Below are 14,042 nucleotides of genomic sequence, written 5' to 3' on the forward strand. Positions count from 1 at the left end.
CTAAATCTTCTAAGAAATGTATGTGCAAGCAAAGCACCAGGACCAGATGATATCTATCCCAGGGTTCTCAGGGAAGGTGCTAATGAATTGTTGGGGCCAGTCGCACAGATATACAGGAGTAGTGTTGCTGAGGGTATCGTCCCGAGAGATTGGAAACTGGCTAACGTTGTTCCGATATTTAAGAAGGGTAGTAGAGAAGTGGTGTCTAATTATCGTCCAGTGAGTTTGACGAGCTCCCTCTCGAAAATTTTGGAAATTATCATCAAAAGGCAGTTTGTGAAGTGGATAGACGAGAATAATGTATTGTCGGATAATCAGCATGGGTTCAGGAAGGGGAAGTCATGTGTAACTAACCTCCTTTGCTTCTATGATTACGTGACTAAGGCTTTGGGTAAGAGCAAAAATGTCGACGTTGTTTACCTTGATTTCCAGAAGGCATTCGATCGGGTCCAACATGGCAAACTCTTGAAGCGTTTACACGAGATTGGAATAGGGGGCAACTTGCTGAATTGGATAGAATCGTGGTTAAGAGATAGGTCGCAACGAGTTATGGTGAACGGGGAATTCTCTGGTTGGACAGATGTCACAAGTGGAGTTCCTCAGGGAAGTGTCCTTGGCCCCATACTTTTTTCACTTTTTATCGACAAACTCGATCAGGGTATCGATGGAATTACTAGCAAATTCGCAGATGATGTGAAGCTAATGGGGGTAATCGGAAATGAAAGCGATAGGGAGTTGCTCCAGACCAACTTAAACAAGATTGCAGCATGGGCAAATGAATGGAGCATGACGTTTAGCGTAGATAAGTGCATGGTCGCTCATTTTGGTTCGAACAACCCACGGTTCTCTTACGAGTTGAATGGTGTCACTATCCCGGATGCAACTAGAGTCACCGATTTGGGAATTCTCATTGACGAGCGACTTAAGTTTTCTGAACATTGTTCAGCGGTTGTCAAAAAAGCGAATAGAATGCTTGGTCTCATTTTCAAAAAGGTCTCCTCGCGTTCTCCTAAAGTCATTCTTCCGCTTTTTCGAGGCTTAGTTCGTCCTGGACTGGAGTATGCTGTAAGGTTTTGGAGACCATACCTACAGAGGGACATAGACTTGGTTGAAGGGGTGCAGAGAAGAGCTACGCGTGTCCTTATTGGCACACGGGGCTTGAGGTATGAAGAGAGACTTCATTTTTTGAATATGTTTACACTGGATGAACGCAGGTGTCGAGGAGATATGATCGAAGTGTTCAAAATTTTCAATGGGATGGATAGGATGGACCATGAACTTTTAGTACACCGCCAATCGACTGCTTTTACAAGGGGACACCAGTATCGATTGGTGAGGGACAATGCAAGGTTATGGTGTCGCAGGGAATTTTTCTCCAATAGGGTTGTTAATAAATGGAATAGCTTACCCCCGGAGGTAGTAAATTGTAACACAATTGACACGTTTAAAAAGAAATACGATAAACATGTTGGGGTAAATCGAGAAGCTATCCATTCTTAGAATAAGACAACCATAAGTATTCTTTATGGGCATTGTATAATATTTTATCATGTGTATATATTGTTTGTAATTTGTGTTAATTGCATTTTTAATTGGGTTGCTGTATTTTTGAAACATATGACAACCATATTTTTATGGGCATCTTTTTATCAGCCACCTCGTTGGGCATTTTGCCTGTTGTGGCGTTGCATTTGTATTTGTATTTGATAGAAATTCTCAGATACCACCTAGGTGAAAAAGCCTGAAGTTGGAAATATTCACTTTCGATTGTTTTATAGACGGAACTAAATTTTGGAATTATCCACGAACAATGAAAGTTTCCAAAGACGCTGCCAGTAACATTCACACATTTACTATTTAAAGGCATAATTTCTACTTTTGTAGCAGCGAGAAAACAAAATTTCAAATTAGAAAATCGGAGCCGGTATAGCTTCTAGATATTTTAGTCAGAAAGCATTTACTGTGTGCTTCCTTATCGAACTAATTCCAGACAATATACGAGCAGTATGAACGGAAAACGACGTTGTTATCTGCAGCGGCGACGCACTGCCAGCAGTTTTTAAGTTTTAGTTTTGATTTGGGTTCTCTTCTCTATATAACGTCACATTCTGATAAAAAAATAAATAAATCGCCAGTCTGAAGGTCAAAATCTGAACTCGTTTTCTTTTCCATGCATGCGTTTATTATCAACGATTTCATGGACAACAAAAATGGTAGATTATGGCAAAATATCTACCACCAAATTTTTAAACGAAAAAAATAAATGTACGTAAGTTATATACCGTGACCATAAATCGAAAAACGGGACATTAATTCGACGAAATTGTATTTTATTTAAATTAACATAGCTGAATATAAAATGGACGTAGCTTCTGTAACGTAAAATACGGGTTATATATGGTCATTATTCATGCATACAAAATTGTGGAAGAGTAAATGTGCACCTAATAATACTCAGAAGTACATAATTTGAGGGGTGTGCATGTTCGCTTTCATCAACTTTCCGTACATGATGAACCAGATACGAGAAATGATACTTCCAAATTTTGACAAATTTTAAAAATTATCGGAAAACGGTCGAATAGCTGTTAGTGAAGTTTTTGACTCAAAAAATTAATAAACAGTAAAAACTATAATCATTCTCTGCGAATCTGGAAATTTGATAGCAGCCATTTACTACAATATATATCACACTAAACTCATATTTTGGGGGGGTGGAGTGCAAAACGGCAGTAAATTGGTTTTAAAGCAATGGAAACATTTTAATAAGAAAAATAACTCGTACATTTATTATATTTGAATATAGTATTACAACACATAATTTTTTCAAAATCCAATTTTAATTGGACAATTAAAATGCATAAATAATTAGGAAATCAGCAATTTCATAACAGATTTTCTTTTACAAAAAAGAACAATACACTTCAATGTTTCAAATTAAGATTTTCGGGGTAAATTCAGCAGTAATTAATTATCGATTACAATTGTTATCGGTCGATTCGCAGAATATTTCTTATATATATAAATCACATGATTAATAAGGTAAATGCTTACAGTTTCAACATGGCGTATCGTAAAGCATATGACATACCTGATGATTGGTATTTTTGATTGTTCACCATAAATTTCTGAATGTTCTGTTGAAGATGGAATATTTATTATATTGTTCCCCCAATAGCGTTCAAAATGCCTAGGCGATATTTCTTGAGAATCTCTCTATCGTTACATCGGCGAATGTATGCAACGGTTTCTATTCTGAGCTTGGTAGCATTATACGTATCCGCATCAATGAGCACTTGAACAACGTTTTCGTCATCCAGACGTGGTACGAGGTAATTGCTACAGTAGAGCTTCAGGCTGTCCAATTCATACTTATCAGCAGCTCGAAGGAGTTCCATCGCAATATCGAACGTCATGATTTTAATATTTCCAGTATGAATGAATTCAATCATGGAATCAATTATGTTTTTCTCGAAATCGGTGATTTCCACATTTTTGCTATTTTTCTCTTTCATGTCGTTTTGAAACATCGCCTGAAATACTCTGGAATGTACACTTAATATCGAAGAATGCACTGGAATTTTTTCCTCTCCTATCGAAAATACCGTGTCCGCAATTTCTCGATTTGTCAACAGCAGTTCATAGTTTTCGATTAATTTCTCTTTTGGACTTGTTTCAGCTGGATATTTAACGCCTGTACGGCCCTTCAGGCAAGCGCTACAGTATGTGGCATTCACGCAAACTATCAAGACATCGTCGATTAAATCATTAATCAGTTCTTCCTTTTTCATGGCTTTCGAAAAACCCCAACTTTCTTCTTTTTTTAACACATTCCAGGTATGGGATTTGTGTTGCCATAATATTTTATCAGCACTGTTACGTAACGAGAAGGAACCTTTTAAAAATATAGTTTGACACTGAGTACTCGTACCTGCTGCAATATAAAGTCGAGTCAAATAACAACTAACAAATCCCTTATCGTCATCAGTGAAACCTTCGGGATAAATGACTAGATTAAATTCTTGTGAATTTTCCTGTGGTTGGAAACTTTCACTCCAGATACCTTTAACCAATCCACACCTGAAAGAACTGAATTTTGGAATTTTCCACGTGCAATGAAAATTGCAAGAAGCGCTACTAGAAAAACAGAGAAATCCCTTTGAAATCGACATGATATAGCCAAAGTGAGAATAATCAAGATTCCATAAGAGCTACAGAGTTTTTCACTAAAAAAAAAACAAACTTTCTACTCTTTCACTACTAAATTTCTACTCTGGTTAGAATATGGCAGATTCAAATTTCAAACAATGCTTTTCATGTCTCTGCAACACTCGCATTATCGTATTATCTCGGCTTATCTTTTTGAGTTTACGCCCCTCTGCAAAAGTCACGGAAATCACAAAAAACATATTTTATCACGACTTAGAACCCGGAAGTTCAGGCAAAATGACATAAATGCCTTTCTTTGCCTATTTTCAAACTTTTTTTTTTGTAAATGTAACTTTAATTTTTCTTGCATAAATGTCTATTTAAACATGGTTTTAACCCTTGAAGTGTAGTAGAAATTACAAAATCCCCTTCAAAATATGCTGTGTTTTTAAATAAAGTAGGGTTTCTTCCGATTTTCAGCATGTGTGAGCTAAGGGGTATAAAGAAAAATCATCTTTTCAAATCTGTATCTGGGCTTGTTAATGCAAAATAAGAGGTTTTTCAGGAGGCGAGATATCTCGTCAATGCCACTTAAAGGGTTAAATTTATTTACGACTTTCAAAAGCCATATTCTGTGTAGAATTTGAATATTCTCATCATTGAGAACTTCCAACAAATTGCTCTCTAACTCTTTGCTTCCAGAGGGTTTTCGGCACTTCGTTCTCTCCCCAGTGGCGTATTTACAGGGGGCTTAGCGGGCTATTTGAGGAACTGTGTTTGGCAAATTTGAGGAATGAGTGATCGAAAAATTTGTATTTCCCATCAGGTGTTAAAACCATAGATCCGCCTCTGCCCATACAGCGAGGAACTACGCCAGTGAGTGACCAAACGAGTAACAGAGTTTATAAGCATGTGAGAAGACAGAAGAGTGTGCAGGCACGTAAATGACCAAAAAAGCGACCCAGAGTGTGTGAGAGCATGGGAGTGATCGAAAAATGACCAGGAAAGTGTGTGAGCATGGGAGTGATCGAAAAATGACCAGGAAAGTGTGTGAGCATGGGAGTGATCAAAAGACAAGTATGTGACTGACCAAACAAGTATGTGACTGACCAAACAAGTATGTGACTGACCAAACAAGTATGTGACTGACCAAACAAGTATGTGACTGACCAAACAAGTATGTGACTGACCAAACAAGTATGTGACTGACCAAACAAGTATGTGACTGACCAAACGAGTGACAGAGTGCGCGAGCATTGGAATGCAGAGACCAAAAGAGTGTACAAGAATACGAGTGCCAAAAACAGTGCACAGATATGTGAATGAATAAACGAGTGACCTAAAGAATGTGTGAGTATGTGAGGGACAAAAGAGAGTGATCTAAAGAGTGAGTATGTGAGGGACAAAAGTGTGACTCAGAGACGTATTTAGAGGGGCTTGGGATAAACGAGCTATGGCCCATGGTGGCGAATTCGAGGAATGAATTGTCAAAAAAACTAGATGTCCGGCATGGGATGGAAAAATTCTGTATAGTCCTTAGGCGGCCTATTCATAAATGGGCCTTCCCGTAATAAGGAAGGCTCGGGGAATGCTGTCTTTTTGCAGTTTTTATATAGCTGCACTCAGGAAATAAAATGCCTCTTCTCGTAAAGCCTTGTAGAAGTTGCCAAGGCTACCATCAGGCCCAGTAGAAGCACGAGAAGGTGGCGCATCTATTAAAGCAGCAATAATTCTAAAATCAAACATATCGATGAATTGGGAATGGTTTTTTATTAGGCCGTCATCAAAATGAACCTCTGTCACGAACGGTAACACGTAAGAGTCTGAAAATATATGATCTAAGGCTGATATGTTTGCGGACGACTATCAGTGACTGTTGCTCCATCGACGAGGGAAGGTATGGATACAGCAGAACGGAGTTTCCGTCGTGCGTCTTTGTAGTTGGTGCAATTATTGTTGCCACAAATCGAGAGGAGGTGTAAACTCTCCCTATAGATGCAACGTATCCATTGTTTTCCTGAACGCGCGCCATGGTACAATGTACATTCGTTTGTTTATAACACTCGGATTTCTCTTCAAATTGCGAGCCACGCGATCAGTTTCCTCTTACCGATTATTCGCAGTCTTTTATTTGCTACGTTGCTCGGTTTTGATGACATGCGAGGAATATACTTCCAGCAATTCAGAGAGAATGTTCGAAATGCATCGAGGATAAGATATGCGCTTTTCCTGGACAGAACCACAAAGACCATGCAGTAGTAGAACAAGACCGTCGTAATCTGCTCTCCTAAAGTCACATTTAGCCAAGCCGGAATAATTATTGGCTATTGAATTAGGCAGTCGAAAAAGAAATGCTATATGCGGTGGGTTGTCACTAGTGCAGAAGGGTGGTAATGATCGTATGTCGATTATAATTTCAGGAACAGTCACAAAAGATCCAAGAAATTCTCTCCTTTATGGGAAAGTCAACAAGTTGATTGAATCCCAAGTCAGCGATAGAGGCAAGAAAGAATCGGTCAGGTGCATGTGTAGATATGTAGTTGGTATGAATCCCATTTTATGTTTCTCATATTCAGATTGCCGACCAGTAAGATGGGATGTCTAACTGTACAGTATAGTCTGAGAGTGTCGAAGAAAGTGTAAATTTACAACACATAAATATTTTAGAAAACAAATTTACTTCAGCTAACGAATAATTAAAATACGAAAACAAAATTAAATAATTAAAAGCATGCATTAAGTAATCGATTTAAATTTACAAATGATAAAATAAAATTTATAAATTCTAAAATCTAAATGTCCTTAAAAAATTCACCGCATTCGCACTTCGGTTTTGTGTGTTGTCTGTCATTCAATCATTCATTTCTGTTGACATTCGGTTTCTTGCAGTTCCGTGAAACACCCATTACACATTCCTGCAATGGAAGAAAGAAATGTACGAGAGGTAATAACACTTAGACAACAAATTTTGAAAACTTTCCTGCGTCCTCAACAAAAACAGTCAATTTCTATGTCAATTCCTGTGTGCTGAACACGAATATGACCATAAAAAAGCTGGATTGGCTCGGATTCCTTTTTTAGTTGCACACGTTTTACTTATGTCTATGTTACTGCCAAAGCCCGAAGTTGGCCAATTCACTACGGGTCCAGCCCAGTTGACCCAGCCAATGTCCGAAATTCGGGTTTTGCCGGCCCCTATATATCGATCCCTATACCGGTCCTTATGATTCGGGGTCATCGTCGCGTTGGCGTATTTTTTGTGATAATTATGGCCATTTATAATTAGCCATAATTAATCAATGATTATGGTTAGCTATATAAACCCTAACGATCAAAGGAATCTGAATATCGATATCTTAGTGATCCATATATACGGATCGATACATAGGGGCCGGAATTTCGGACATTGCCGGGTCAACGGGCTGGCCCCGTCGCGAACTGGCCAACTACGGGCTTCGGCAGTAACTTGTATTTGTTTTGTATATAATAGAAAAAATGAATATGCAAAAAAAAAACAAGATCAGAAATATATCCACACGTAATATTAATATACATAAAAATTAATTCATATAAACACAAATATATAACAGCACTGTAGTCCATTCTTTCTTTACCCATTACAGGCCAAAAAAAAAAAATTTACATAAAATTGACGTGAATTATTAGTTATGTTAATTATTTAACATGAATTACGAAAACTATCAGGGAAATAAGTTTCATTAAATTGAAATTATATTAAATAATCATTGTTTATTTAAAATTTCAGAACATCCTTGAGTTTGTAACAATTACAGCAGTTCAAAGTGTATAAGTATAACAATAAAAAAAAAATAATTCTACTGCTTAACCGCTTCGCTTACAAGTGATTGACCAGAAATTTGGATGATCTTGTGTTTGACTTTGAACAAAAGCCGACTACGCCCACTGGCAATTGATTGACAGAACCGGGGGGACGGGACGGAGAAGGTAAACATGTTATCAGGAGAAGAAACCTTACAACGGTGTCTGTGTTCGAGGTTGCCGGTATGAGAGGGTTTTAGGAAACGGAGATATCTCGGGATTATAGCTGTAAGTAGAGCTATGGTTAGGATTCTTGCCATCCGGGGCAATCATTTTGCTGCCCCCACAACTTTAAAATTCAATAACTGTGTTTTTTGTTCCCACATAAAACTGCATCCCCTAAATTTTGCCGTCCGGGGCGGCAGTTGCGCCTTCCCCCGCTAGTTCAGGCCCTGTTGCAAGAGTTAATAGCTTCATTTCTTCGGTTCACGGAACCTTTGCCCCCGATATATTTCGTCCCTGTCACGTTTCGTCCCCAGTACATTTGGCCCCCGGAAATTTCGCCCGACATCTCACCCCGGTACATTTAGCCCCCGGAAATTTCGCCCCGGACATTTCACACCGGGAATTTCGCCCTGACCTTTCGCCTGCCCTGACCATATCAGTGACTCAGTAAGTAATCAAGTAAATCGGAAATTTATCTCTGATATTTCGCCAGCCCTTATCGTACGCGTGACTGTATGAGTGAACATATGAATGATGGTACAAGTGACCAAGTGAGTGACCACATGAGTGATCAAGTGAGTTGGACATTTACTCGTGACATTTTGCTTCCCCTGATCGCATGAGAGACCAAGTGAATGAATACATGAGTGATCGAGTGAATTGAAAATTTATCCCCGGACATTTCATCTGCCCTGACCATATGAGTGACCCAGTGAGTGATCATATGAGTTACTCAGTCAGTAATCAAGTAAATCGGAAATTGACCCCCTGTCATTTTGCCTACCTTGACCGTACGCGTGACCGTATGAGTGAGTATATGAATGATAGTGTGAGTGACCACACCGGTGTGAGTCATAAATTTGGGAAAAATATTTTATGCTTAAACTGAAAATTCCAAATTCTTAGAATCCATTAAAGTGTGAGTCATCCCCTCCTCATAGGTGGTCACTCAATGCTACGTAACCACCTATGAGGAGGGGATGAGGAGGATCATCTTTGCAGACATTCCACCCTCGCACTTTGCCAATCACTCAATCGCTCACTGGATCAATCATACGGTCATTCACTTTATTAATCTTTCGGTCACTCATGCAGTCACTCACTTGGTCACACATTCACTTATGCGTTCCATCACTCAGTAACTCCCTTGGTCACTCACAAGGTCAGTCCCTTGATCACTCACTTGAACACTCGTACCGTCACTCACCTGGTCACATATACAGTCACTCACTTGGTCACTCATGCAGTTAACCACTCGGTCACTCATGCGGTCAGTCACTCGGTCACTCATACGGTTAATCACTCAGTCTCTCCCTTGATCACTCATATGCTCAATCACTCAGTCTCTCCCTTGATCACTCATATGCTCAATCACTCAGTCACTCGCAAATTTATTCAAGCATTCACTCTGTCTTTCATTCCGTCAGCCACTCGGTCACTCATACGCTCAATCATTCACTAGGAAACTTACACCAGTATTTAATTAGCCACTCACTTGGTAACTCATTTGGTCAGTCACTTATTCACTCAAACGTTCCATCGCTCAATTTCTCCCTTTGTCACTGACACGGTCAATCCCACTACCACTCACTTGATCACTCATACAGTTAATCACTTGGTCGCTCATGCGGTCATTCATTTGCTCACTCATACGACCATTCGGTCAGTCACGTGGTCACTCACACGGTCATTCACGCATAAAGTCAATAGCACACTAGTTGATACGGTCACTCACGTGGTGAGTCATTCTGCCACTCGCTCAGTCATTTGTACGGTCACTAACGCACTCCTACAGTTCATTTCACACTCACTTGGTCACTCATACGGTCACTCGATCATTCACACGGTCACTCATACAGTCAATCACTCATACGGTCACTCATACAGTCAATCACTCATACGGTCACTCATACGGTCACTCGATCACTCATACGGTCACTCGATCACTCATACGGTCACTCGATCACTCATACAGCCAATCACTCATACGGTCACTCGATCACTCATACAGTCAATCACTCATACGGTCACTCGATCACTCATACAGTCAATCACTCATACGGTTACTCGATCACTCATACAGTCAATCACTCATACGTTCAGGGCAGGTGAAATGTTAGGTGCGAATTTTTCGGGGGCCAAACGCACCAGGGGCAGAATGTACCGGAGCGAAATGTAACCGGGACGAAACGTTCCAGGGGCGAGATGTCGGGGGCGAAAGTTCCGGATCCCATATATTGTATATGCTATCCTTATGCCAGTACAAAATTTTCACATACACACACGTCTTCAATACTTTATTTTCTACAAATTAAAAAAACGCATTAAAAACAGCTTGCGCCTAATGATAAAATAACATGACATCAATGAAATTGGATTCAAAATGAAGGAAACTGTTCGGTTCATAAAATGACAAAAAAAAAAGAGACCGTGGAGAATATAAAGTCTCAAAAAATTAAATTTTCATTAAAAATTTTATAATTTACGAATTCCTTTTTTATTTTAATAAATTTTTTTTCAATTTCATTTGAAGCGCGTAAACTGTTTTTAATGCATTTTTTATGAAAATTTATAAAAAATTAAGTATGTGAAACTCGTACGGGCATGAATAGAATGGGATCCGGAACTTTCGCCCCCGACATTTTGTCCCCGACATCTCGACCCTGGAACGTTTCGTCCCCGTTATATTTGGCCCCCGGAAATTTCGCCCCTGACATTTCGCCCCGGTACATTTTGCCCCTGGTGCGTTTGGCCCCCGAAAAATTCACACCTGACATTTCACCTGCCCTGAACGTATGAGTGACCGTGTGAGTGATCGAGTGACCGTATGAGTGATTGACTGTATGAGTGACCGTATGAGTGATTGACTGTATGAGTGACCGTATGAGTGATTGACTGTATGAGTGACCGTATGAGTGATTGACTGTATGAGTGACCGTATGAGTGATTGACTGTATGAGTGACCGTGTGAATGATCGAGTGACCGCATGAGTGACCAAGTGAGTGTGAAATGAACTGTAGGAGTGCGTTAGTGACCGTACAAATGACTGAGCGAGTGGCAGAATGACTCACCACGTGAGTGACCGTCTCAGCTAGTGTGCAATTGACTTTATGAGTGAATGACCGTAGGAGTGACCACGTGACTGACCGAATGACCGTATGAGTGAGCAAATGAATGACCGCATGAGCGACCAAGTGATTAACTGTATGAGTGATCAAGTGAGTGATAGTGGGATTGACCGTGTCAGTGACAAAGGGAGGAATTGAGCGATGGAACGTTTGAGTGAATAAGTGACTGACCGAATGAGTGACCAAGTGAGTGGCTAATTAAATACTGGTGTAAGTTTCCTAGTGAATGATTGAGCGTATGAGTGACCGAGTGGCTGACGGAATGAAAGACAGAGTGAATGCTTGAATAAATTTGCGAGTGACTGAGTGATTGAGCATATGAGTGATCAAGGGAGAGACTGAGTGATTAACCGTATGAGTGACCGAGTGGTTAACTGCATGAGTGACCAAGTGAGTGACTGTATATGTGACCAGGTGAGTGACGGTACGAGTGTTCAAGTGAGTGATCAAGGGACTGACCGTGTGAGTGACCAAGGGAGTTACTGAGTGATGGAACGCATAAGTGAATGTGTGACCAAGTGAGTGACTGCATGAGTGACCGAAAGATTGATAAAGTGAATGACCGTATGATTGACCCAGTGAGCGACTGAGTGATTGACAAAGTGAGCGATTGAGTGATTGACAGAGTGAGCGATTGAGTGATTGGCAAAGTACGAGGGTGGAGTGTCTGCAAAGATGATTCTCCTCATCCCCTCCCTTTTTATAGGTGGTTACGTAGCACTGAGTGACCAAGTGACTCACACTTTAATGGATTCTAAGAATTTGGAATTTTCAGTTTAAGCATAAAATATTTTTCCCAAATTTACGACTCACACCGGTGTGGTCACTCACACTATCATTCATATATTCACTCATACGGTCACGCGTACGGTCAAGATAGGCAAAATGACAGGGGGTCAATTTCCGATTTACTTGATTACTCACTGAGTAACTCATATGATCACTCACTGGGTCACTCATATGGTCAGGGCAGGTGAAATGTCCGGGGATAAATTTTCAATTCACTCATGTATTCATTCACTTGGTCACTCATGTGATCAGGGGAAGCAAAATGTCACGAGTAAATGTCCACCTCACTTGATTACTCATGTGGTCACTTGTACCATCATTCATATGTTCACTCATACAGTCACGCGTACGATAAGGGCTGACGAAATATCAGAGATAAATTTCCGATTTACTTGATTACTTACTGAGTCACTCATATGGTCACTCGCCTGCCCTGACCATATCAGGGCAGGCGAAATTCCCGGTGTGAAATGTCCGGGGGCTAAATGTACCGGGGTGAGATGTCAGGGGCGAAATTTCCGGGGGCCAAATGTACTGGGGACGAAACGTGCCAAAGGCGAGATGTCGGAGGCGAAATATCGGGGGCAAAGGTTCCGTGAACCGAATAGAATATATAATGAAATATAAAAATTGGGCCACTTCAGTGATCTGTAAATATGCCGCGGATCACACTTGAGTGATGTGAAATTGCACGGCGGGCCAATTATGTGATCCGTAAACGTGCTGCGAACAGTATTCCGGGACGGCTGCGTCGCAGAATATAAGGTGACTTCGAAATGTACTGTTGGTCACATAAGTAATCTGCAAATGTGCCACTTGGTTTATTTTTGCAGAATTAAGTTTGCGGTCAAGGGCCACATCTGACGATTCAGAGAGCCATGGGTTAAGCATAAATGAGGGGGGAAAAGCGTTGTCCGTTACTAACGCATAGCGCTTTTCCCAAACCTTTCCCGGTTTTGAATTCAAATATCTCGGCGAATATTGCACGCGGTTATTCTTTACCGCGTGATAGCATATTAAATTTTGGCTCGTATAAAATATTATGCAGTTGAAATAATGAATATCGATGCAAATATAAAGTAAGGTTTGTGTGATATTTATATTGGTCTATGTTTTGCGAAGCAGGTCCGATCAGATGAATTCACGGGCCACATTTGACCCTCGGGCCATAGATTATGCTTTTATATCCAGGTAGTTGAAGATGAATTTATCATGACAGTGAATATTGGACAGTAATTTGAGTCCATTTGTTTTATTTCAAAATATATATTTACTATCATTTTAGTATCTTACATATACACAGTTGGACCACATTATTTTGAGCACTTTCTATTGTTGACATCCAGTGCGTGTAGCTAATCAAATAAAGCGAGAGTCTTGAACCAAAGCAAGAGCAAAATAAGTATATACTCATTTTTATATTATTAAATAAGTAAAAAATAGTTTTCTTCACATATGTTCATGTTAATCTTCAATGAATTTTTCGGCGGACAGGTTTAATCGGGATTTTACTCCGATTCTCGCATATTTATAACGTGTAAAAAATCAAAAAGCACAAATTTACTTTAGCTAACGAATAATTAAAATACGAACACAAAATTAAAATTTAAAATATACAGTAATATATTCAGTAATTTGATATGATAATGAATATATTCAGTAATTCATGATATTCAGTAACCGATTCCAATACAAAAATGAAATTTTAAATTTTAAAATCTAAAAGTCTAAAAATCCACACGCTTCGACTTTGCTGTCATTCATTCATCTATCATTGTTAATAATTCAGTTTCTTAGTGATGGGTGTTGGTAAACCTGCAACGAAAGAAAGAAATGTATGAGAAGTAATAATCGATTCTTATATTGAAATTTCAAATACAGAGTTCACAAAAAAAAAAATGTCTATATTAGTACTTCATTTAAATTAAGGGTGCTCAACATTTGGTAGAGTGCGGGTCACTTCATTTATT

General features: G+C 39.5%; 2 protein-coding genes across 6 annotated transcripts in view; both read right to left on the minus strand.

The window, feature by feature from the left end:
* Positions 1–3,158: 3,158 nt before the first annotated feature.
* On the minus strand, positions 3,159–3,791 carry LOC149072346 (speckle-type POZ protein-like). Its single transcript, XM_089246782.1, has one exon. The coding sequence runs from the start codon at positions 3,789–3,791 to the stop codon at positions 3,159–3,161; it is 633 nt and encodes a 210-aa protein (XP_089102908.1).
* Positions 3,792–13,313: 9,522 nt separating this feature from the next.
* The window catches only part of LOC149072347 (speckle-type POZ protein B-like), a 47,288-nt gene continuing 46,559 nt past the window's right edge, over positions 13,314–14,042 (minus strand). For 4 of the 5 annotated variants that reach the window (XR_016194347.1, XM_089246264.1, XM_089246265.1 and 1 more), the window contains exon 2: positions 13,320–13,887. Coding sequence is in view for 1 of the 5 variants with exons in the window: in XM_089246266.1 (XP_089102392.1) it covers positions 13,850–13,887 (38 nt within the window). In the remaining 4 variants the exon portion in view is untranslated. Of the gene's footprint in view, positions 13,888–14,042 lie in introns of all 5 variants that reach the window. The other variant, XM_089246263.1, reaches the window with a different exon arrangement.

Source organism: Pholcus phalangioides, unplaced genomic scaffold, assembly GCF_987345545.1.
Source record: "Pholcus phalangioides strain wild (caught in Gottingen) unplaced genomic scaffold, Ppha-v1.0 ptg000017l_1, whole genome shotgun sequence".
NCBI classification, from domain to species: domain Eukaryota; kingdom Metazoa; phylum Arthropoda; class Arachnida; order Araneae; family Pholcidae; genus Pholcus; species Pholcus phalangioides.